The following is a 26083-nucleotide window of genomic DNA, read 5'->3' on the forward strand; positions in this document are numbered from 1 at the left end:
AGATATAAGTTTCCAGCTTCAGTGATTTTTGCAATTCATTCCAGTCATTGGCAGCAGAGAACTGGAAGGAAATACGGCCAAAGGAATAATTGGCTTTGGGGATGATCAGTGAGATATACCTGCTGGAGCGCGTGCTACGGGTGGGTGCTGCTATGGTGACCAGTGAGCTGAGATAAGGCAGTGCTTCATCTAGCAAAGACTTATAGATGACCTGGAGCCAGTGGGTTTGCATACAGGCTGCAATGGTGCGTAGTATATGGGGCACTGGTGACAAAACGGATGGCACTGTGATAGACTACATCCAATTTGCTGAGTAGAGAGTTGGAGGCTATTTTGTAAATGACATCGCTGAAGTCATTCCAGCAGTATGAATGGTACCCCCAGGTAGATAGGTAGTTATAACAAACCCAGCGGTATGAATGGTACCCCCAGGTAGATAGGTAGTTATAACAAACCCAGCGGTATGAATGGTACCCCCAGGTAGATAGGTAGTTATAACAAACCCAGCAGTATGAATGGTACCCCCAGGTTATAGATGAATGGTAGTTATAGTCATAAACCCAGCAGTATGAATGGCACCCCCAGGTAGATAGGTAGTTATAACAAACCCAGCAGTATGAATGGTACCCCCAGGTAGATAGGTAGTTATAACAAACCCAGCAGTATGAATGGTACCCCCAGGTAGATAGGTAGTTATAACAAACCCAGCAGTATGAATGGTACCCCCAGGTAGGTAGGTAGTCATAACTCAACCAGCAGTATGAATGGTACCCCCAGGTAGATATGTAGTCATAACTCACCCAGCAGTATGAATGGTACCCCCAGGTAGATAAATAGTCATAACTCACCCAGCAGTATGAATGGTACCCCCAGGTAGGTTGAGTTGTAAGTGGTTCCAGTCAGGTTAAGGATGCCAGCAGCAGTGAGACCAGAGAGGGCGATAGACAGCAGAGCCAAAAGCCCTAGCCAGGGTTTAGCTCTCACACAGTCCCTCATAGAACAACAGCCCACGGCTAACACCAAACACACACATACACTGGCCAGCAGGGGGCGCCGAGCCAGCACTGACGACGCCTGGAAGTCTGTCCTGGGGGGAGAGAGGGCTGAGTTAGAGGGGTAGAGTGAAGAGAGAGACACACACACACACTCACAGATACACACACACACACCTTAGAGAGGATGAAGTGAAGGGGTATAAGCTCAGTTCAGGGTGTCCCGCCCCAAACCGGCCCAGCTCGCCACAGAACGCCTGCTCCCATTGGCTAGCCACCCTGTCTGTCAGGGCGCCGCGAGCCTGCAGGTAGTAGGTCAGCTGCAGAGCCCTAGCGCTCCGGACTCCCTGGCCTCGACCAGACACACCCCCAGGACCCTGTACTGCAGGCCCCGCCCCCCACGCCTGCACCTGGAAAAGAAGAAAGGCTGCATCTAAAGAAGGGAAAGGTCACCTGAGGGCGGTTGTCAGGGCCAGTAAAGGGTTGTTAGCAGAAGAAAGGTTGCAAAATTCACATAACTTTCCCAAAAAGGGATATCCTACGAAACAGGTTTGAGGAGTTAGCGAGGTCACTGAGGAGAGAGCCAGGTACATTTCTATGGCAACAAATCCTTCAGAACTATCCTGCTCGGGTGCAGGCTAATTCAGAGATAACTCCATTTATCCTGAATTAAGTGTCTGAGCCACGAGTTGAGGACCAATGAAATTAGATTCCTTTCCTTTCGCAAAGATGGTGTCATCGTCCCTTTCATTCGAGGTAAACTACTTATTCAAAATTTTATTAATCAAATGTTTTTCGGGGGTGTAAAAAAAGTCATTAAAATATGTATCACATGACACATTTAGTAAGGAAAACATTTGCTTTCCAAACGGTATGTTTTTCTTGCAATTATATTTTCAAATTTGTTAAAGGCAAACTAACAGCCGTAACCAACCATAGACATAGATAGCAGTTCCCATTCAAGTCAGGACTGGCAGCTATTGCTAGTGTACCCATGAGTTTAACAGTTCAATTCTCAGGTTTAGAGGTTCCAAAACCCTTCTATGGATTATATGTCTATGGCCCCAACACAACAAGCTGTTCCACAGATTGGAGTGATTGGTGCGCTTATCAATGCACAAGCAACTTTTATCCCACTCCTAAGACGGCAAGTAATAAATAAAAGCACTTCTGAAAGTCCATTTCACTCCATAACCTGCTGAATTTGCAAGATCATTTTCTTTCATTTTGATTTTGACTAGTTCGACTAGCCATGTGTGACATTAACGCAAAGTTACAAGTCTGCTAGATTCAGAGACAGGAGGACGAACAATATCCACCGTTGTAGTACTTGGATGGAATGTGAAGTTAACTGAAGCTGGTTTAGAAAACCCTGAGTATCTCTCTTACTTTGTAGGATAACCCTCAGGTTGTCAAGAAATCCTGGTTGGAGGACTTATTTCCTGCTCATTCCCTTCTGATTCCCTTCTGATTCTGGAAATCTTCCAACTTGGATTTGAGGAAAACTTGGGAACTTTGTGGAAAGTTGCCAGAATTGTGGAACTCTAGTCTCAAATCAGACACTCATCCTAACAGGTGACCAATGAAAATACACAGTACACACCCCTCCTAACTGGTGACCAATGTAGGCCATCCGCCCGTCAGCCAAACGTGTGATTGGGTAGCGCAGAGGAAGGGAAGAACGGTTAGCGAAGCGAGCTGATTGGCTGTCCTCCAGGGCTCGGATGATGTCATCGATGATGCAGGTATTCTTGTCGTCGAGAAGACAGAGGTGGGAGAAAGAGTAGTTGAACCCCAACACTGGAACCTGGAGCTGAACGACAGCACGATGGAGCTGAAGAGAGAGAAAATTCTTTATTTCTCTGTTTCTTTACCAATCCATTCAATCAGTAGTGATATCACTGCCTTTACACAGGAAACAAGGCTGTTATTTTAGAACATGGAAGTACCTGTATGCATATAATATACAGTGCAATCGGAGAGTATTAAGACCCCTAGACTTTTTCCACATTTTATTATGTTACAGCCTTATTCTAAAGTTGATTAAAATCGTTTTTCCCCCATCATTAATCTACACACAATACCCCATAATGACATCACAATAACCCATAATGACATCACAACACCCCATAATGACATCACAATACCCCATAATGACAAAGCAAAAACAGGTTTTTAGAAACGTGTGCACCTTTATTAAAACTGAAATATCACATTTACATAAGTATTCAGACCTTTTACTTAGTACTTTGTTGAATCACCTTTGGCAGCGATTACAGCCTTAAGTCTTATTTGGTCTTATTTAGTCTTATTTGATGCTAGCAGCTTGGCACACCTGTATTTTGGGGATTTCTCCCATTCTTCTCTGCAGATCCTCTCAAGCTCTGTCAGGTTGGATGGGGAGCTTCGCAGCACAGCAATTTTCAGATCTCTCCAGAGATGTTCGATCAGGTTCAAGTCCGGGCACTGGCTCGGCCACTCAAGGACATTCAGAGACTTGTCCCAAAGCCGCTCCTGCATTGTCTTGGCTGTGTGCTTAGGGTCGTTGTCCTGTTGGAAGGTGAACCTTCACCCCATTCTGAGGTCCCGAGCGGTCTGGAGCAGGTTTTCATCGAGGATCTCTGTACTTTGCTCTGTTCATCTTTCCCTCATTCCTGACTAGTCTCCCAGTCCCTGCCGCTGAAAATCATCCCCACAGCATGATGCTGCCACCACCATGCTTCACCGTAGGGAAGGTGAAAGGTTTCCTCCAGACCTGACACTTGACGTTCAGGCCAAAGAGTTCAATCTTGGTTTCATCAGACCACAGAATCTTGTTTCTCATGGTCAGAGTCTTTTAGGTGCGTTTGGCAAACTCCAGGCAGGCTGTCATGTGCCTTTTAATGAGGAGTGGCTACCGTCTGGCTAATTCGTGGAGTGCTGCAGAGATGGGTGTCCGTCTGGAAGTTTTTCCCATCTCCACAGAGGAACTCTGGAGCTATGTCAGAGTGACCATTGGGTTCTTGGTCACCTCCATGACCAAGGCCCTTCTCCCACGATTGCTCAGTTTGGCCGGGCGGCCAGCTCTAGGAAGAGTCTTGGTGGTTCCAAACTTCTTCCATTTAAGAATGATGGAGGCCACTGTGTTCTTGGGGACCTTCAATGCTGCAGAAATGTTTTGGTACTTTTCCCCAGATCTGTGCCTCAACACAATCCTGTCTCGGAGCTCTACGGACAATTCCTTTGACCTCATGGCTTGGTTTTTGCTCTGACATGCACTGGGAACTGTGGGACCTTATATAGACAGGTGTCTGCCTTTCTAAGTCATGTCCAATCAATTGAATTAATCACTGGTAGACTCCTAACCAGTTGTAGAAACATCTCAAGGATCATCAATGGAATCAGGATGCAACGGAGCTCAATTTTGAGTCTCATAGCAAAGGGTCAGAATACTTAAAGGTATTTCTGTTCATTTAAAAAATATATATATATGCAAAAATGTCTTAATTGTTTTTGCTCTGTCATTATGGGGTATTGTTTGTAGATTGATGATGGAAAAAAGTTATTTAATACATATTATGACAAGGCTGTAATGTAACAAAATGTGAAAAAAGGGAACGGGTCTGAATACTTTCCGAATGCACTGTATCCACCTATACTGTAATCTACCTACTACCATATGTACCTGTATGTATATAATTATGTTCCTATAATTATACTGTTTGTATATGTCCAATAATACAGTACAAACACTGTATTGGGAGAAGTATCCACAGATTAGGAAGCATTCTGTTCTTTTTCCATGGCAAGAAGACAATAGGGATCATGTGGGTGGTTACAGTTACTAGGAAACAGCGATACCATTCACAGTGTGTGGGCGGAGTTATCATACACCTTGGAATGCTGCATCTACCAGCGCTTGTGTGTGTGTACGGTCACTAGACTACCCATTAAATACCATACCTCACTCTCAACAACAGAGCTTTAAACCCTAACATTGATCAATATTGGAAATAAATGTGTTGTTACTGACTGGATATAAATCAAATCAAATTGTATTTGTCATATGCGCCAAATACAACAGGTGTAGACCTTACAGTGAAATGCTTACTTACAAGCCCTTTACCAACAATAGAGATTTAAGAAAATACCTAAAAAAAGTAAGAGATAAGAAAAACAAATAATTAAAAGAGCAGCAGTAAATAACAATAGCGGGGATATATACAGAGGGTACCGGTGTCGAGGTAATATGTACATGTAGGGAGAGTTAAAAAGACTATGCATAGATAACAGAGTAGCAGCAGCGTAGAAGAGGGGGGAGGAATGAAAATAGTCTGGTTAGCCTTTTGATTAGCTGTTCAGGAGTCCTATGGCTTGGGGTAGAAGCTGTTTAGAAGCCTCTTGGACCAAGACTTGGCGCTCATGTACCGCTTGCCGCGCGGTAGCAGAGAGAACAGTCTATGATTAGGGTAGCTGGAGTCTGACAATTTTTATGGCCTTCTTCTGACACCACCTGGTATAGAGGTCCTGGATGGCAGGAAGCTTGGACCCGGTGATGTACTGGGCCGTACACACTATCCTCTGTAGTGCCTTGAGGTCGGAAGCCGAGCAGTTGCCATACCAGGCAGTGATGCAACCCGTCAGGATGCTCTCGATGGTGCAGCTGTAAAAACTTTTGAGGATCTGAGGACCCATGTCAAATCTTTTCAATCTCCTGATGGGGAATAGGTTTTGTCATGCCCTCTTCACGACTGTCTTGGTGTGCTTTGACCATGTTAATTTGTTGGTGATGTGGACACCAAGGCACTTTAGCCCTCAACCTGCTCCACTACAGCCTCGTCGATGTGAATGCGGGCGTGCTCGGTCCTCCTTTTCCTGTAATCCACAATCATCTCCTTTTTCTTGATCATGTTGAGGGAAAGGGTGTTATCCTGGCACCACACGGTCAGGTCTCTGACCTCCTCCCTATAGGCTGTCTCATCATTGTCGGTGATCAGGCCTACCACTGCTGTGTCATCGGCAAAATTAATGATGGTTTTGGAGTCATGTCTGGCTGTGCAGCCATGAGTGAACAGGGAGTAAAGGAGGGGACTGAGCACGCACTCCTGAGGGGCCCCCTGTTGAGGATCAGCATGGCGGATGTGTTGTTACCTACTCTTACCACCTGGGGGAGGCTCATCAGGAAGTCCAGGATCCAGATGCAGAGGGAGGTGTTTAGTCCCAGGGTCCTTAGCTTAGTGATGAGCTTTGAGGGGACTATGGTGTTGAACACTGAGCTGTTGTCAATGAATAGCATTCTCACGTATGTGTTCCTTTTGTCGAGGTGGTTAAGGGCAGTGTGGAGTGCAATACAGATTTCATCATCTGTGGATCTGTTGGGGCAGTATGCAAATTGGAGTGGGTATTGGGTTTCTGGGATAATGGTGATGTGAGCCATGACCAGCCTTTCAAAGCATTTCATGGCTACAGATGTGAGTGCTACGGGTCAGTAGTCATTTAGGCAGGTTACCGTAGTGTTCTTGGGCACAGAGATTATTGTGTTCTGCTTGAACATGTTGGCATTACAGACTCAGACAGGGAGAGGTTGAAAATTCCAGTGAAGAGACTTGCCAGTTGGTCAGCGCATGCTCGGAGTACACGTCCTGCTAAGCCATCTGGCCCTGCGGCCTTGTGAATGTTGACCTGTTTAAAGGTCTTACTCACATCGGCCGCGGAGAGCGTGATCACGTCGTCCAGAACAGCTGATGTTCTCATGCATGTTAAAGTGTTACTTGCCTTGAAGCGAGCATAGAGGTTACTTAGCTCGTCTGGTAGGCTCGTGTCACTTGGCAGGCCTCGCGGCTATGCTTCCCTTTGTAGTCTGAGAGTTTGCAAGCCCTGCCACTTCCGAAGAGCGTCGGAACCGGTGTAGTACAATTCGATCTTAGTTCTGTATTGAGGCATTACCTCTTTCACAGTTCGTCGGAGGGCATAGCGGGATTTCTTATAAGCTTCCGGGTTAGAGTCCCGCTCCTTGAAAGCGGCAGCTCTACCCTTTAGCTTAGTGTGAATGTTGCCTGTTATCCATGGCTTCTGGTTGGGGTATGTACGTACGGTCACTGAGGGGACGACGTGCTCGATGCACTTATTGATAAAGCCAGTGACTGATGTGATGTACTCCTCAATGCCATCAGAAGAATCCCTGAACATATTCCAGTCTGTGCTATCATAACAGTCATGTTGTTTAGCATCTGCTTCATCTGACCACTTTTTTATAGACCGAGTCGCTGGTGCTTCCTGCTTACATTTTTGCTTGTAAGTAGGAATCAGGAGGATAGAATTGTGGTCAGATTTGCCAAATGGAGTGCGAGGGAGAGCTTTGTACAAGTCTCTGTGTGTGGAGTAAAGGTGGTCTAGAGTTTTTTCCCCTCTGGTTGCACATTTAACATGCTGATAGAAATTAGGTAAAACTGATTTAGGTTTCCCTGCATTAAAGTCCCCGGCCACTAGGAGTGCAGCCTCTGGATGGGAGGGGTCAAGTGCTGGTTAAGTTGAGGGGAGGAGGATTATTTAAGATATTATTTGAAGGTAGGGTTTCAGATGCTTTCGGAAGATGTTCCACTGTTCTAGCTTCAGGGGGAAGCTGGTTCCACCATTGGGATGCCAGGACAGAGAAGAGCTTGGACTGGGCAAATATTGCCCTCCCCCAAGAGACCTGAGGTGGTAGAATGAAGTGCTTGGGTTGGGGTGTAGGGTTTGAGCACAGTCTGAAGGTAGGGAGGGGCAGTTCCACTTGCTCTTCCGTAGGTAAGCACCATTGTCTTGTAGTGGATGCGAGCTTCGACTGGAAGCCAGTGGAGTGTGCGGATGAGTGGGGTGACATGAGAAAACTTGGGAAGGTTGTAAACCAGGAGGGCTACTGCGTTCTGGATAAGTTGCTCAGGTTTGATGGCACAAGCGGGGAGCCCTGACAACAGCGAGTTGCAGTAGTCCTGTCGGGAGATGACAAGTGCCTGGATTACGACCTGCGCCGCTTCCTGTGTGAGGTAGGGTCGTACTTTACGGATGTTGTAGAGTTTGAACCTGCAGGAGTGGGTCACTGCTTTGATGTTTACAGAGAATGACAGGGTCACGCCAAGGTTCTTTGCACTCTGGGAGAGCGACACTGGAGTTGTCAACTGTGATGGAGAGGAAGAGCAGTTCCGTCTTGTTGAGCTTGAGGTGGTGGGCCGACATCCAAGTTGAGATATCTGCCAGGCACGCAGAGACGCGTGTTGCCACCTGGGTTTCAGAAGGGGGGAAGGAGAAAAGTAGCTCAGTGTCATCCGCATAGCAATGATAGGAGAGACCATGTGAGGATATGACAGAGCCGGATGACTTGGTGTATAAAGAGAAGAGGAGGGGACACCATTAGTCCTCTCCACATCACCTGGTCAGAGCAGCCTGCCAGGTAGGATGCATTCCAAGACTGTGCAGAGCCTGAAACGCCCAGCCCTGACGGTGTCGAAGACAGGGGATAGATCTAGGAGGATGAGAGCAGAGGAGAAAGAGTCCGCTTTGGCAGTGTGGAGAGCCTCCATGACAGAGATAAGTCTCGGTTGAGTGACCCGTTTTGAAGCCTGACTGGTTAGGGTCAAGAATATTGTTCTGAGAGAGATAACAAGAGAGATGATCACCAATAGCACACGCAAGTGTTTTGGAAAGAAAAGAAAGAAGGGATACAGGTCTATAGTTTTGGACGTCAGATGAGTCGAGTGTTGGTTTCTTGAGGAGGGGAGCAACTCGGGCCAAGTCAAAGGACGCAGCCAGGGGTCAGGGATGAATTGATGAGTGAAGTGAGGAATGGGAGAAATGTCTCCAGAGATGGTCGGGAGAAGGGGATGGGGATGGGGTCGAGCGGGCAAATTGTCGTGCGGCCAGACCCCAGTCGCAGAATGTGATCTGGAGCGAGGGGGGAGAAAGAGGTCAAGGCGTAGGGTAGTGCTATGTGAGGGAGACCAGTGGACTCAATAGGCAGAGTGAATGAGTAGCGGATGTCAACTTTTTTACAAAGTGGTTGACAAAGTTTTCCAGAGAGGGAGGAAGGAGGGGGTGGAGGATTAAGGAGAGAGGAGAATGTTTCCTAGAGTAGTAGTTTCCGAGGGTTTGAGGCAGAAGTTTGAGATTTAGAGTGGTAGAAAGTTGCTTTAGCAGCCTATAAAAAGGAATAGAAGGTAGAGAGGAGGGAATGAAACGATGATAGGTCCTCCGGAAGTTTTGTTTTCCTCCACTGTTCTGTAAGCTCTCAATGAGTCACTCAGCCACGGCGCAAGAGGAGAGGTTAGAGCCGGCCGGGAGGAAAGAGGACAGTGCGAGTCATAGGATGCGGAAAGGGAGGAGAGTTGAAGAGGCAGAATCAGGAGATAGGAGGGAGAAGCAGAAGGGAGAGATGATAGGATAGAGGAGAAAAGAGTAGTGGGGGAGAGAGAGCGAAGATTGTACCATCGCATGACCAACATCAGGGTAGGGGCTGAGTAGTTGGAGAAAAGGGAGACAGAAAAGGAAATAAAGTAGTGATCAGAGACCTGGAGGGCGGTTGCAGTGAGATTAGTAGGAGAACAGCCTCTTGTAGAGATGAGGTCAAGCCTATTGCCTGCCTTGTATTTGTATATATTATGGATCCCCATTAGCTGCTGCCAAAGCAGCAGCTACTCTTCTTGGGGTCCAGCAAAATTAAGACAGTTTATACCATTTTAAATACATTACAATACATTCACAGATTTCACAACACACTGTGTGCCCTCAGGCCCCTATTCCACCACTACCACATATATACATTACTAAATCCATGTGTATGTATAGTGCGTATGTTATTGTGTGTGTGTGTGTGTGTGTGTGTGTCAGTGCCAATGTTTGTGTTGCTTCACAGTCCCCGCTGTTCCATAAGGTGTTTTTTGTATCTGTTTTTTAAATAAAACATTTTATCTTGCGTCAGTTAGTTGATGTGGAATAGAGTTCCATATAGTCATGGTTCTATGTAGTACTGTGCACCTCCCATAGTCTGTTCTGTACTTGGGGACTGTAAAGAGACCTCTTCTGGCATGTCTTGTGGGGTATGCATGGGTGTCCGAGTTGTATGCCAGTAGTTTAGACAGACAGCTCAGTGCATTCAACATGGCAATCAATACCTCTCATAAATAAAAGTAGTGATGAAGTCAATCTCTCCTCCACTTTCAGCCAGGAGAGATTGACATGCATATTATTAATATTAGCTCTCTGTGTACATCCAAGGGCCAGCCGTGATGCCTTGTTCTGAGCCAATTGCAATTTTCCTAAGTCTAACCCTAACCCTTTTTTGTGGCACCTGACCACACGACTGAACAGTAGTCCAGGTGTGACAAAACTAATGCCTGTAGGACCTGCCTTGTTGATAGTGTTGTTAAGAAGGCAGAGCATCACTTTATTATAGACAGACTTCTCCCCATCTTAGCTACTACAGCATCAATACGTTTTGACCATGACAGTTAAGAATCTAGTGTCACTCCAAGCAGTTTAGTCATCTCAACTTGCTCAATTTCCACATTATTTATTACAAGATGTGGTTGAGGTTTAGTGTTTAGTGAGTGTTTTGTTCCAATTAAAATGCTTTTAGTTTCAGAAATATTTAGGCCTAACTTATTCCTTGCCACCCACTCTGAAACTAACCTCAGCTCTTTGTTGAGTGTTACAGTCCTTTTAGTCGCTGTAGTCGCTGACGTGTATAGTGTTGAGTCATCCGCATACATAGAAACTCTGGCTTTACTCAAAGTCAGTGGCATGTCGTTAGTAAAAATTGAAAAAGGCAAGGGGCCTAAACAGCTACCCTGGGGAATTCCTGATTCTAACTGGGTTATATTTGATAGGCTTCCATAAAAGAACACCCTCTGTTCTGTTAGACAATTAACTCTTTATCCACATTACAGCAGTGGGTGTAAAGCCATAACACACGTTTTCCAGCAGTAGACTACGATCAATAAAGTTCAAAAGCTTCACTGAAGTCAGCTCTCACAATCATTTTATCATGAATTTCTCTCAGCCAATCATCAGTCATTTGTGTAAATACTGTGCTTGTTCAGTGTGCTGTCCTTGCTGTGCTTGTGAGTTGGAGGGGATTGGGAAAGGGTGAGGTCAAAAGGGGCAAGGAGGGGAAAGAGAGAGTTAATCTAAGGCAGATGTCAGGAGTTTGAAGTCGCAAGTACAAGGAGCAGTGCGCCATTGTCAGGAAATGAGCTTATCAAGGTCTTTGAGGAACTCTCCAAGGGCACCTGGTGGGAGATAGATGACAATAATGTTAAGCTTGAGTGGGCAAGTGACAGTGACACGATGGAATTGAAATGAGGAGATGGACAGGTAAGAGAGCGAGAAAAGAGAACATCTCCACTTTGGAGAAATGAGTAGACCGGTGCCACCACCGTGACGACCAGATGCTCTTAGAATATGAGAGAAAACATAGTCAGATGAAGAAAGAGCAGCTGGAGTAGCAGTGTTTATGGGCTGATCCATGTCTCCGTCAGGGCAAAAAAGTCAAGGGACTGAAGGGCAGCATAGGCTGAGATGAACTTGGCGTTCTTGAATGCAGATCGGCAGTTCCAAATGCTGCCTGAGACCCAGAATTCCACGTGCTGTGCGTGCAGGGTACACTAAACTAGAAGGGTTGCAGCCAAGGAGTGCGGAGCGTCTGTAAAGCCTACAGGAAGAGGTGCAAAGAGGTATAGAAAACACACATAGTTGACAAAGCTACAAAAGAGCAAAATTAGATAATCTGTAAATAACTAGGTAAGATTCTCAAGTGAGAGCCTTTATTTTGTTCTTTCCTCAAAAAACTTGGCAGAACAATCTGTTTCACCAGCGGTCTAAGTTTTGCGACAAAACCGCCACTGACACGAACGGTTCTTACAGCTACCGCTGAGAAACCAGGGGAGACTGAAGAACTAACACAAATTCCTAATTGCCTAGCAGAGGTGGAGAGCACACCTCCCTGTACTAATTACTGATTGCCTAGGAGAGGTGAAACCACAACCCCTACAATACAGCCTCTGATTACCAACACAACAACAGTAACACATTGCCCTGCTCCTTGATCCTGATTACCAACACAACAACAGTAACACATTGCCCCGCCCCTTGATCCTGATTACCAACACAACAATATTAACAAATTGCCCCGCCCCTTGATCCTTATTACCAACACAACAACAGTAACACATTGCCCTGCCCCTTGATCCTGATTACCAACACAACAACAGTAACAAATTGCCCCGCCCCTTGATCCTGATTACCAACACAACAACAGTAACAAATTGCCCCGCCCCTTGATCCTTATTACCAACACAACAACAGTAACACATTGCCCTGCTCCTTGATCCTGATTACCAACACAACAACAGTAACAAATTGCCCCGCCCCTTGATCCTTATTACCAACACAACAACAGTAACAAATTGCCCCGCCCCTTGATCCTGATTACCAACACAACAACAGTAACAAATTGCCCCACCCCTTGATCCTGATTACCAACATAACAACATTAACAAATTGCCCTGCTCCTTAATCCTGGTTGATGTGTCAACAACTAACTGCGAATGATGATCAGTCAGCAGTTCACACTAAGTATGCTACTGGGGAAACAGGAAACACTTAAAGTAGTTGAACCTAGCTAGAAAAAGACAGTACTAGACCACAACAGATTAAGACTAAATTAATTATACATATCACTCCTGGAGATTCCAGAAGTCCTCTAGAATGAAGCTCACTACATGACCAAAAGTATGTAGCAACATAGTCGTCGAACATCTCATTCCAAAGTCATGGGCATTAATATGGAGTTGGTCCCCCCTTTGCTGCGATAATAGCCTCCACTCTTCTGGGAAGGCTTTAATATGGAGTTGGTCCCCCCTTTGCTGCGATAATAGCCTCCACTCTTCTGGGAAGGCTTTCCACTTTAGGGGTGGCAGGTAGCCTAATGGTTAGAGTGTTGGACTAGTAACTGAAAGGTTGCAAGATTGAATCCCCAAGCTGACAAGGAACATTGCTTTGGGGATTTGCTTCCATTCATCCACAAGAGCATTTGTGAGGTCGGGCACAGATGTTTGGCGATTAGGCCTGGCTCGCAAAGGTGTTTTAAAAGGGATTGAGGTCAGGGCTCTGTACAGGCCAGTCAAGTTCTTCCACACCGATCTCGACAGACCATTTCTGTATGGACCTTGCTTTGTGCATGGGGCCATTGTCATGCTGAAACAGGAAAGGGCCTTCCCCAATTTGTTGCCACAAAGTTGGAAACACAGAATCAACTAAAATGTCATTGTTTGCTGTAGTGTTAAGATTTCCCTTCACCTGAATTAAGGGTCCCGAACCATGAAAAACAGCCCCAGACCATTATTCCTCCCCCACCAAACTTTACATTTGGCACTATGCATTCGGGCAGGTAGCTTTATCCTGGAATCCGCCAAACATAGATTGGGTCCGTCAGACTGCCAGATAGTGAAGTGTGATTCATCACTCCAGCCAACGCTTGGCTGGAGTGGTGATCTTCGGCTTGTGGATTTTTTAGAAATGGAGTAATAACAACTCTACTTGTACGTGTTCTGTTCTTTACCTCCCTTATGACCCTTTCAGAAAAAAATCACAATCTCAAGAATTTGTACAGTGACTTCGGGAAATTCCATTTTTTTAGGTTACAGCCTTGTTTTTCCTCATCAATCTACACACAATACCCCATAATGACAAATCAAAATATCACATTTACAGAAGTATTCAGACCCTTTACTCAGTACTTTGTTGAAGCTACTTTGGCAGCGATTACAGCCTCAAGTCTTATTGGGTATGATGCTACAAGCTTGGCATACCTGTATTTGAGTTTCTCCTATTCTTCTCTGCAGATTCTTTGAAGCTCTGTCAGGTTGGATGGGCAGGGTCGCTCCATAGCTATTTTCAGGTCTCTCCAGAGATGTTCGACCGGGTCAAGGACATTCAGAGACTTGTCCGAAGCCACTCCTCCGTTGTCTTGGCTGTGTGCTTAGGGTCGTTGTCCTGTTGGAAGGTAAACCATCACCCCAGTCTAAGGTCCTGAGCGCTCTGGAGTAGGTTTTCATTAAAGATCTCTCTGTACTTTGCTCAGATCATCTTTGCCTCAATTCTGACTATTCTCCCAGTCCCTGCCACTGAAAAACATCACCACAGCAGGATGCTGCCACCACCATGCTTCACTGTAGGGATGGTGACAGGTTTCCTCCAGACGTGACGCTTGGCATTCAGGCCAAAGAGTTCGATCTTGGTTTCATCAGACCACAGAATCTTGTTTCTCATGGTCTGAAAGTCTTTAGGTGCCTTTTGGCAAACTCCAAGCAGGCTGTCATGTGCCTTTTACTGAGGAATGGCTTCCGTCTGGCCACTCTACCATTAAAGCCTAATTGGTGGAGTGCTGCAGAGATGGTTGTCCTTCTGGAAGGTTCTCCCATCTCCACAGAGGAACACTAGAGCTCTGTCAGAGTGACCATCCGGTTCTTGGTCACCTCCCTAACCAATGCCCTTCTCCCCCGACTCAGTTTGGCTGGGCAGCCAGCTCTAGGAAGAGTCTTGGCGGTTCCAAACTTCTTCCATTAAAGAATGATGGAGACCACAGTGTTCTTGGGACCTTCAATGCTGCAATGCTGCAAATGTTTTGATACTCTTCCCCAGATCTTTGCCTCGACACAATCCTGTCTCGGAGCTCTACAGACAATTCCTTTGACCTCATGGCTTGGTTTTTGCTCTGACATTCACTGTCAACTGTGGGACCTTATATAGTCAGATGTGTGCCTTTCCAAATCATGTCCCAATCAATTGAATGTACCACAGGTGGACTCCAATCAAGTTGTAGAACCATCTCAAGGATGATCAATGGAAATAGGATGCACCTGAGCTCAATTTCGAGTCACCTAGCAAAGGGTCTGAATACTTATTATTTTTTAATATTTTTAATAGATTTTCAAAAATGTCTAAACATATTTTTGCTTTGTCATTATGAGGTCTTGTGTGTAGATTGCTGACAATTTTTATTTATTTAATCCATTTTAGAATAAGGCTGTAACGTAACAAAATGTGGAAAAAGTCAAGGTGTATGAAATCTTTCCTAAGGTACTGCATATACCTCCAGGTTTGGCTGACTGACTGGTTCAGACTATATATACCTAATGGTTTGGCTGACTGACTGGTTCAGACTATATACACCTCCTGGCTTGACTGACTGACTGGTTCAGACTATATACACCTGCTGGTTTGGCTGACTGACTGGTTCAGACTATATATACCTCCTGGCTTGGCTGACTGACTGGTTCAGACTATACCTCCTGGTTTGGCTGACTACCTCTTGGTTTGGCTGACTGACTGGTTCAGACTAGATATACCTCCTGGTTTGGCTGACTGACTGGTTCAGACTATATATACCTCCTGGCTTGGCTGACTGACTGGTTCAGACTATATATACCTCCTGGTTTGGCTGACTGACTGGTTCAGACTGTATATACCTCCTGGTTTGGCTGACTGACTGGTTCAGACTATATATACCTCCTGGTTTGGCTGACTGACTGGTTCAGACTATATATACCTCCTGGTTTGGCTGACTGACTGGTTCAGACTATATATACCTCCTGGTTTGGTTGACTGACACCTCCTGGCTTGGCTGACTGACTGGTTCTGAGACTGGTATATATACCTCTTGGTTTGGCTGACTGACTGGTTCAGACTAGATATACCTCCTGGCTTGCTGCTGACTGGTTGACTGGTTCAGACTGGTTCAGACTATATATACCCCCTGGCTTGACTATATACCTCCTGGCTGACTGACTGGTTCAGACTATATATACCTCCTGGTTTGGCTGACTGACTGGTTCTGACTGTATATACCTCCTGGTTTGGTTGACTGACTGGTTCAGACTATATATACCTCCTGGCTTGGCTGACTGACTGGTTCAGACTGTATATACTTCCTGACTAAGCTGCCTGACTGGTTCTGACTATATATACCTCCTGGCTTGGTGACTGACTGGTTCAGACTATACCTCCTGGCTTGGCTGACTGACTGGTTCAGACTATATACACCTCCTGGCTTGGTGACTGACTGGTTCAGACTACCTCCTGGTTTGGCTGACTGACTGGTTCAGACTATATATACACCTCCTGGCTTGGCTGACTGACTGGTTCAGATTGTATATACCTCCTGGCTTAGCTGACTGACTAGTTCAGACTGTATATACCTCCTGGCTTAGCTGACTGACTGGTTCAGACTATATATACCTCCTGGTTTGGCTGACTGACTGGTTCTGACTATATATACCTCCTGGCTTATATATACCTACTATTCTACGGTATCTCATTCACTTAATAATGTTTACATATCTGGCATTACTCATCTCATATGTACTGTAACCTATACTATTCTACTGTGTCTTAGTCCGTTCTGCTCTGACATCGTTTGTCCATATGTATATAGTCTTAATTCATTCCTACTTAGATGTGTGTGTATTGGGTATATGTTGTGTAATTTGTTAGATATTACTTTTTAGTTATTACTGCACAGTTGGAGATAGAAGCACAAGCACTTCGCTACACCCGCAATAACATCTGCTAATCATGTGTATGTGACCAATAAAATTTGATTTGGCTTGGCTGACTGAGTGAGTGACTGGTTCAGATTATATATACACTGCCTGGCCTGGCTGACTGACTGCTGCTCATCTGGCTGGCCCTGTGCTGTGTGGTTTTCACACTGAGAGAGGAGTGTGTTAAGCAAACATAAAATAGGCCGCTATATCATTCTCTGACCAACACACGCACACACGCACACACAGCGTTACCTTGAGTACTAGGTCTGTGTGTAGAGGGTCCAGGATGCTGCCTCTCCTAGAGGTGACTATAACACGACCGTAACGACCTGGAGTCTGCAGGTCAGAGTACAGGGTGTGTTTAGATCTGTTGGCAACAAACACACAAACACACCTTTCAGTCCACCATTACTAAAATATATGATCTGTTGACAACAAACACACACCTTTCAGTCCACCATTACTAAAATATATGATCTGTTGACAAACACACACCTTTCAGTCCACCATTACTAAAATATATGATCTGTTGACAAACACACACCTTTCAGTCCACCATTACTAAAATATATGATCTGTTGACAACAAACACACACCTTTCAGTCCACCATTACTAAAATATATGATCTGTTGACAAACACACACCTTTCAGTCCACCATTACTAAAATATATGATCTGTTGACAAACACACACCTTTCAGTCCACCATTACTAAAATATATGATCTGTTGACAAACACACACCTTTCAGTCCACCATTACTAAAATATATGATCTGTTGACAACAAACACACACCTTTCAGTCCACCATTACTAAAATATATGATCTGTTGACAACAAACACACAGACACACCTTTCAGTCCACCATTACTAAAATATATGATCTGTTGGCAACAAACACACACCTTTCAGTCCACCATTACTAAAATATATGATCTGTTGGCAACAAACACACACCTTTCAGTCCACCATTACTAAAATATATGATCTGTTGGCAACAAACACACACCTTTCAGTCCACCATTACTAAAATATATGATCTGTTGGCAACAAACACACACCTTTCAGTCCACCATGACTAAAATATATGATCTGTTGGCAACAAACACACACCTTTCAGTCCACCATTACTAAAATATATGATCTGTTGGCAACAAACACACACACACCTTTCAGTCCACCATTACTAAAATATATGATCTGTTGGCAACAAACACACACCTTTCAGTCCACCATTACTAAAATATATGATCTGTTGGCAACAAACACACACCTTTCAGTCCACCATGACTAAAATATATGATCTGTTGGCAACAAACACACACCTTTCAGTCCACCATTACTAAAATATATGATCTGTTGGCAACAAACACACACCTTTCAGTCCACCATTACTAAAATATATGATCTGTTGGCAACAAACACACCTTTCAGTCCACCATTACTAAAATATATGATCTGTTGACAACAAACACACAGACACACCTTTCAGTCCAGCATTACTAAAATATATGATCTGTTGACAACAAACACACAGACACACCTTTCAGTCCAGCATTACTAAAATATATGATCTGTTGACAACAAACACACACACACACCTTTCAGTCCACCATTACTAAAATATATGATCTGTTGACAACAAACACACACACACACACCTTTCAGTCCACCATTACTAAAATATATGATCTGTTGGCAACAAACACACACCTTTCAGTCCACCATTACTAAAATATATGATCTGTTGGCAACAAACACACCTTTCAGTCCACCATTACTAAAATATATGATCTGTTGACAACAAACACACACCTTTCAGTCCACCATTACTAAAATATATGATCTGTTGACAACAAACACACACCTTTCAGTCCACCATTACTAAAATATATGATCTGTTGGCAACAAACACACACCTTTCAGTCCACCATTACTAAAATATATGATCTGTTGGCAACAAACACACACCTTTCAGTCCACCATTACTAAAATATATGATCTGTTGACAACAAACACACACCTTTCAGTCCACCATTACTAAAATATATGATCTGTTGACAAACACACACCTTTCAGTCCACCATTACTAAAATATATGATCTGTTGGCAACAAAACACACACACACCTTTCAGTCCACCATTACTAAAATATATGATCTGTTGACAACAAACACACACCTTTCAGTCCACCATTACTAAAATATATGATCTGTTGACAAACACACACCTTTCAGTCCACCATTACTAAAATATATGATCTGTTGGCAACAAACACACACCTTTCAGTCCACCATTACTAAAATATATGATCTGTTGACAACAAACACACACCTTTCAGTCCACCATTACTAAAATATATGATCTGTTGACAAACACACACCTTTCAGTCCACCATTATAAAATATATGATCTGTTGGCAACAAACACACAGACACACCTTTCAGTCCACCATTACTAAAATATATGATCTGTTGACAACAAACACACACCTTTCAGTCCACCATTACTAAAATATATGATCTGTTGACAAACACACACCTTTCAGTCCACCATTACTAAAATATATGATCTGTTGACAACAAACACACACACACACCATTCAGTCCACCATTACTAAAATATATGATCTGTTGGCAACAAACACACCTTTCAGTCCACCATTACTAAAATATATGATCTGTTGGCAACAAACACACAGACACACCTTTCAGTCCACCATGACTAAAATATATATTACAGTGCATTCGGAAAGTATCCAGACCCCTTGACTTTTTCCACATTTTATTATGTTACAGCCTTATTCTAAAATGGATTAAATAGTTTTTATCCCTCAACAATCTCCACACACAATACCCCATAATGACATCACAACAACCCATAATGACATCACAACACCCCATAATGACATCACAACACCCCATAATGACATCACAACACCCCATAATGACAAAGAAAAAACAGGATTTATACATTTTTGTAAATGTACATTTTTTTGGGGTTGGGGGAAATATGACATTTACCTAATTGTTCAGAGCCTTTACTCAGTACTTTGTTGAAGCACCTTTGGCAGCGATTACAGCCTATAGTCTTCTTGGGTAGGATGCTACAAGCTTCAGGCAAGGGTTCTGAATACTTTCCAAATGCACTGTATATTAGAATAAGGATTGTTTCCTCCCACATGGTATTGTCCACTTTCTATTCTGCTGTGTTTTGGATTTGTGTGTATTTTCCCAGTTTTTGTGTTCGGAATGTTTCAATAAAGTTTTATTCGTACAGCACATTTCAGACATGGAATGCATTGCTATGTGCTTCACTGGGAAAAAAACAAATTAAAAAAACATTGGAGAAAAAAAAACGTTCATATTTATTACTACACAATAAACACAACAGGATAAAAAACAAAAGAATAACAATAAGAACTGAGTGAATAAAAAGAACCTAAGGAAAAGCTAAGCTACAAATATTTAAAAGATCTCTTTTTAAAATGTCACAGTTTTGGCCCCCTCAGGGTCTCTGGCTATTCCAGAGGCTGTGAGCATAGTAACTAAAGGCTGCCTCTCCATGCCTCTTGGTCCTGGGCTTTGGGATAGTTAAAGGCCAGTACCAGAGGACCTGAGGACCTACTGGGTACATAACTTAAAATCATGTCTGATATGTATTGGGCTGCACAATCATGGATTGATTTAAAACCCAATAGAATCTTAAAATTAATTCTAAAACTCACAGGCAGCCAGTGTAGAGACCATTTAACCGGTGTAACGGGCTCTCTGTCTGGTCTTGGTCAGTACCCTGCAGCATTCTGTATGTTTTACAGTGCAGAGACCATTAAACCGGTGTAATGTGTTCTCTCTGTCTGGTCTTGGTCAGTACCCTGCAGCATTCTGTATGTTTTACAGTGCAGAGACCATTAAACCGGTGTAATGTGTTCTCTCTGTCTGGTCTTGGTCAGTATGCTGCAGCATTCTGTATGTTTTACAGTGCAGAGACCATTAAACCGGTGTAATGTGTTCTCTCTGTCTGGTCTTGGTCAGTACCCTGCATTGCATTCTGTAAAATGTTTTACAGTGCAGAGACCATTAAACCGGTGTAATGTGGGCTCTCTGTCTGGTCTTGGTCAGTACCCTGCAGCATTCTGTATGTTTTACAGTGCAGAGACCTTAAAACCAGTGTAATGTGTTCTCTGTCTGGTCTTGGTCAGTACCCGTGCTGCAGCATTCTGTATGTTTTACAGTGCAGAGACCATTAAACCGGTGTAATGTGTTCTCTGTCTGGTCTTGGTCAGTACCTGTGCTGCAGCATTCTGTATCTTTTGCAGTTGACCAATGTCTTTCTTGGGTAGACCAGACAGGACAGCATTACAGTAGTCAAGCTTGCTTGTAATAAAAGCATGGCTGAGTCTCTGTATCAGCCTGAGAGAGAAACAGTCACACCTTGGCAATGTTCCTCAGGTGGTAAAAAGCTATTTTGGTCATATTCCTAATGTGTGATTCGAAATTGAGTTCAGAATCTAAAATGACACCTAGGCTTTTTACCTAGTGTTTTATCTTAATTGCCCATTAAAATGTGTGGCCAGATTTCTCTCTGTGCTTTGACTCCAACAATAAGTACCTCGGTTTTGTCTTGATATAGCTGGAGGAAGTTGTGAGCCATCCAAGTGTTTAAATCACGAATACAACCTAATAATTTATCCATGGAGCTAAATCCTCTGATGACATAGAAATGCCGTGTATCGTCTGCGTAGCAGTGAAAATCAATGCTGTGCTTCCTGATAACACTGCCAAGGGGAAACATATATAAACTGAACACTACTGGACACAAAATCGAACCTTGTGGAAAGCCACATGATATCTAAGTTATGTTCACCAAGGGAGACATAAAACTCTCGACCAGTTAAATAGGTCCTAAATCAATTTAGAACTGGACCGGAGAGGCCACCCCCCTCTCCAGAAGGACATCATGATCAACAGTGTCAAATGCAGAACTTAAATCTAAGAGTACAAGGATAGAGAGCTGTTTGGCATCTGTGTTGTCTCTGTGTAGTGGTGGGCACAAAAAAACAGATTGGATTTGTTTTTTTACAGTTGTCACTTAAATGATTTAGCTGTTTGAACATCAATTGCTCCAGAATTTTGCTTAAGAATGGAAGGCTTGAGATTGATGGATAATTGCTAAGAGCTGAAGAATCTAGATGCTGTTTCCCCAGAAGGGGTTTCACATAACAGTTTTTAGTGCAGTGGGGAAAGTGCCTGTGAACAGGGAGAGATTATCAATAGCCTTCATTTCTTCAGATATGCATATTTTGAAGAAGGTGGTGGGGATAGGATCTATAAGGCAGATAGAAGGCTTTTAATTTTAATTTTTTAATTTTACCTTTATTTAACCAGGCAAGTCAGTTAAGAACACATTCTTATTTTCAATGACGGCCTGGGAACAGTGGGTTAACTGCCTGTTCACGGGCAGAACAACAGATTTGTACCTTGTCAGCTCAGGGGTTTGAACTCACAACCTTCCGGTTACTAGTCCAACGCTCTAACCACTAGGCTATCCTGCCGGCTTAAGTTGTGATATAATTTTCCTGAGCATGTCTGTGTCAACCAGGGAAAATAAATCCATAGTGCCTCTGCGTGGTAAACTAGGGCACATATCATCAAACTTCTCATCAGGTCTGACTTGACTGATACCCAGCCTAATGTTGGTTATTTTATATCTGAAATATGCAGCAAACTCATCACATTTAGATGTGAAGGAAAGTTCACATAGGTTTGAGGGGGTAGGATTTATCAGGCCATCAACGGTCGAGAAGAGCACTCTCTAATTATTCTGATTTACTTGTAATCAAGCTAGAAAAATAAGACTGTCTGGCATTTCTAAATGCCTTGTTATATATGCCAAGTTGGTCTCTCAGAATATCATAATTGATCTGCAACTTTGACTTCCTCCACTTCCGCTCTTTCTTTCTGAAATGTCTCATTAATTGATTAGTTTCCTAATTTATTAGTTCCCCAAATGGAGCTCTCTGTTTGGATGTGGCCTTTTTCAACTATGGCATCAATGGTTGTCCTTCATTAGCTATTAGTGATCAACTAAATCACCACAAGAGGAAGGCAGAATAGGTGGTGGAGTATTGTTCACACACTCAATAAAATCTGTAGCAACTTCAGAGGTAAGATAGCGTTTCATAATAATGCATGCAGTATTACCCTGTGCTATGGGCAACAAGGTAGTATAAAATACATAGAGGTGATCAGATAAAGCAACATCAACAATAGAGGATATGTTAATAGAAAGCCCCTTGGTAATAACCAAGTCCTAACCCATCTGGATTGAGGTAACCAATCAAATAACAACCAAATTATTAATGTTACAACCACTTTTTCTGACAGTCTTCAATCTATCAGAATAGTAGGTGATGACAGTTTGTATAAACTCACTAGAAGTCGGTGTTATAGGAACATAAACTAGGTTAATCACAATAACCATAGTGCCATTCCTAAAGGAATGTATATGGTTTCCACGTCCTCTGTTGGTTATTCTGACAGGGAGGACTGGAACACTATCAGACCCTGTCTGTCAGTCTCTAAAACAGTTTGATGTTGCTGGAAATAATCCTGGAACCCTGCGGTTAGGGTGAATCCTGTCTCTTTTAAAAAAGTGCTGGTTGCAGAGCTAGAGATAATTATTCTCTTCACTGTCCATAGATGTAAAAAACAAAATTGTAGTCCTCCCTCAGATCATCCAAAACTAAGGTTAAACATATGTGAGTGACGATGTTGTCAATACTGGAGTGGTTGGCCAGAACTGTGGGCAGGAGGGAGTTGAAGTTGTGGGCACTGGCTCCTGGGTGACAGTGGACCTTGGTCGGTCCACAGATTGCAGGCAGGCCAATAAATCTCACCATCGAGCTGCCAACGTGATGGAATCTGATGTGGAACGAAGAGCGGGCTAGGGGGGCTGGTAGGTCCATCTCTAGCGGGGATGTCTAGTTCTTTGATAGTTGGATTGGTATCAAAGCACAAGGCGAGACCCAGATGCAGACACAGGAGGCAGATGGTTGGAGTCTTACAATGTTTAATAATCCAAAGGGGTAGGCAAGAGAATGGTCGTGGACAGGCAAAAAGGTCAAAACCAGATCAGAGTCCAGGAGGTACAGTGGCAGAAAGGCTCGTGGCCAAGGCAGGCAGAATGGTCAGGCAGGCGGGTACAGAGTCCAGAAACAGGCAAGGGTCAAAACCAGGAGGACTAGAAAAAAGAGAATAGCAAAAGGAGTATTGGAAAAACACGCAGGTTGACATGACTAAACATACAAGATGAACTGGCACAGAGAGACAGGAAACACAGGGATAAATACACTGGGGAAAATAAGCGACACCTGGAGGGGTAGAGACAATCACAACAGGTGAAACAGATCAGGGCGTGACAATTGGATCTTCTTGGATAGATGAAGGGTGGCCAGACTGCCTCCCCGATCTCATATGCCTTGCGAGTGTCCAGACTCCACTGGGCCGCGGAGTTGAGCTTAACATCTGTCCATTGGATTGGGACAGATCAATGCCGCCTGACTCATCAACAGCTTTGCTAGAGATTTGTTTTGCCTGGGTTACAGCAAGGTTGGTGTACTTAGAAAGCAGGTTCTCCTTTTCTCTCAGCCGAGCTGACAACCGGAGGATCTCTTCTCTAAGCTGCTTGATTGTGGTGCATGTAGGGCAGATAAATCCCTGTCCATTTTCCAGTTCCACGTTGTCTTCATCATGTGATTGTGTGGAAAACATTTCACACCTGAAGCATTTGTGCCATCGTGCATAAAAACAATGGTGTGCTAGCACCGTTAGCCTACTCCACTTTCATGATAGCTAGCTAACACTTGATATGTGAGAACAAAATTTTTTGTGAACAAATGTTTCACTTGGCGTTATAACAAGGTTGCTAGCAACATGGAAAATCATTGTGGAAATCTGTTGCAGCTGAAGTCGACCACAAAATCCACAGTGCAATGCTCTCTCTATGGGTCTGGCTATCAAATGTAGCTACACACAATAATACCGAAGACACTATCAGAGTGTAACGTAGCTAGTTAGCTGTAAAATCATCTCAACAAACTACACTATCAATTTACGAGTCTATAATCTCACCATGTTCAACCTGCAGATCGATTTGCCTCACAGAGTGGAGTCTAACAATCGCAATGGTAGATATACTTTTGAAGAGATGGGAAACGTTGCCCATGCTACGCCAATGGGCCGCACGGTGCATTCTGCATGATTCTAGGATAAGGAGCTAGCAGAGATAACAGTAGATAATATGTAGATAACAGGAGATAATATGTAGATAACAGTAGATAACAGTATATCATATGTAGACAATATGTAGATAACAGTAGATAATAGTAGATAACAGTAGAATATATGTAGATAATAGTAGATAATATGTAGATAATAGTAGATAATATGTAGATAACAGTAGATAATATGTAGATAACAGTAGATAATACGTAGATAACAGTAGATAATATGTAGATAACAGTAGATAATATGTAGATAACAGTAGATAATATGTAGATAACAGTAGATAATATGTAGATAACAGTAGATAATATGTAGATAACAGTAGATAATATGTAGATAACAGTAGATAATATGTAGATAATAGTAGATAATATGTAGATAATAGTAGATAATACGTAGATAATATGTAGATAACAGTTGATAATATGTAGATAATAGTAGATAATATGTAGATAATATGTAGATAATGTAGAGTAGATAATAGATGTAGATAATAGTAGATAATATGTAGATAATATGTAGAGTAGATAATATGTAGATAACAGTAGATAATATGTAGATAATATGTAGATATGTAGATAATATGTAGATAATAGTAGATAATATGTAGATAACAGTAGATAATGTAGATGTAGATAATATGTAGATAACAGTAGATAATATGTAGATAACAGTAGATAATATGTAGATAACAGTAGATAATATGTAGATAATATGTAGATACAGTAGATAGATATGTAGATAATAGTAGATAATATGTAGTAGATAATATGTAGATAATAATATGTAGATAATATGTAGATAATATGTAGATAACAGTAGTAGATAATATGTAGATAACAGTAGATAATATGTAGATAACAGTAGATAATATGTAGATAATATGATAGATAATATGTAGATAATATAGTAGATAATATGTAGATAACAGTAGATAATATGTAGATAGATAATATGTAGATAACAGTAGATAATATGTAGATAATATGTAGATAATATGTAGATAACAGTAGATAATATGTAGATAATATGTAGATAACAGTAGATAATATGTAGATAACAGTAGATAATATGTAGATAACAGTAGATAATATGTAGATAACAGTAGATAATATGTAGATAATATGTAGATAATATGTAGATAACAGTAGATAATATGTAGATAACAGTAGATAATATGTAGATAATATGTAGATAATATGTAGATAACAGTAGATAATATGTAGATAACAGTAGATAACAGTAGATA

At 42.8% G+C, this 26083-nt stretch overlaps 1 protein-coding gene across 1 annotated transcript in view; it reads right to left on the reverse strand.

The window, feature by feature from the left end:
- ptchd1 (patched domain containing 1) overlaps positions 1-26083 on the reverse strand; it is a 76960-nt gene that overhangs the window by 37228 nt on the left and 13649 nt on the right. Inside the window, exons 4-7 of the mRNA XM_042317256.1 lie at positions 16802-16916; positions 2596-2826; positions 1170-1402; positions 849-1087 (exon numbers count right to left, since the gene is read on the reverse strand). Of these exons, the coding sequence (XP_042173190.1) occupies positions 849-1087; positions 1170-1402; positions 2596-2826; positions 16802-16916 (818 nt within the window). The remainder of the gene's footprint in view (positions 1-848; positions 1088-1169; positions 1403-2595; positions 2827-16801; positions 16917-26083) is intronic.

The sequence above is a fragment of the Oncorhynchus tshawytscha genome, unplaced genomic scaffold (genome assembly GCF_018296145.1).
Source record: "Oncorhynchus tshawytscha isolate Ot180627B unplaced genomic scaffold, Otsh_v2.0 Un_contig_785_pilon_pilon, whole genome shotgun sequence".
Taxonomy (NCBI): Eukaryota; Metazoa; Chordata; class Actinopteri; order Salmoniformes; family Salmonidae; genus Oncorhynchus; species Oncorhynchus tshawytscha.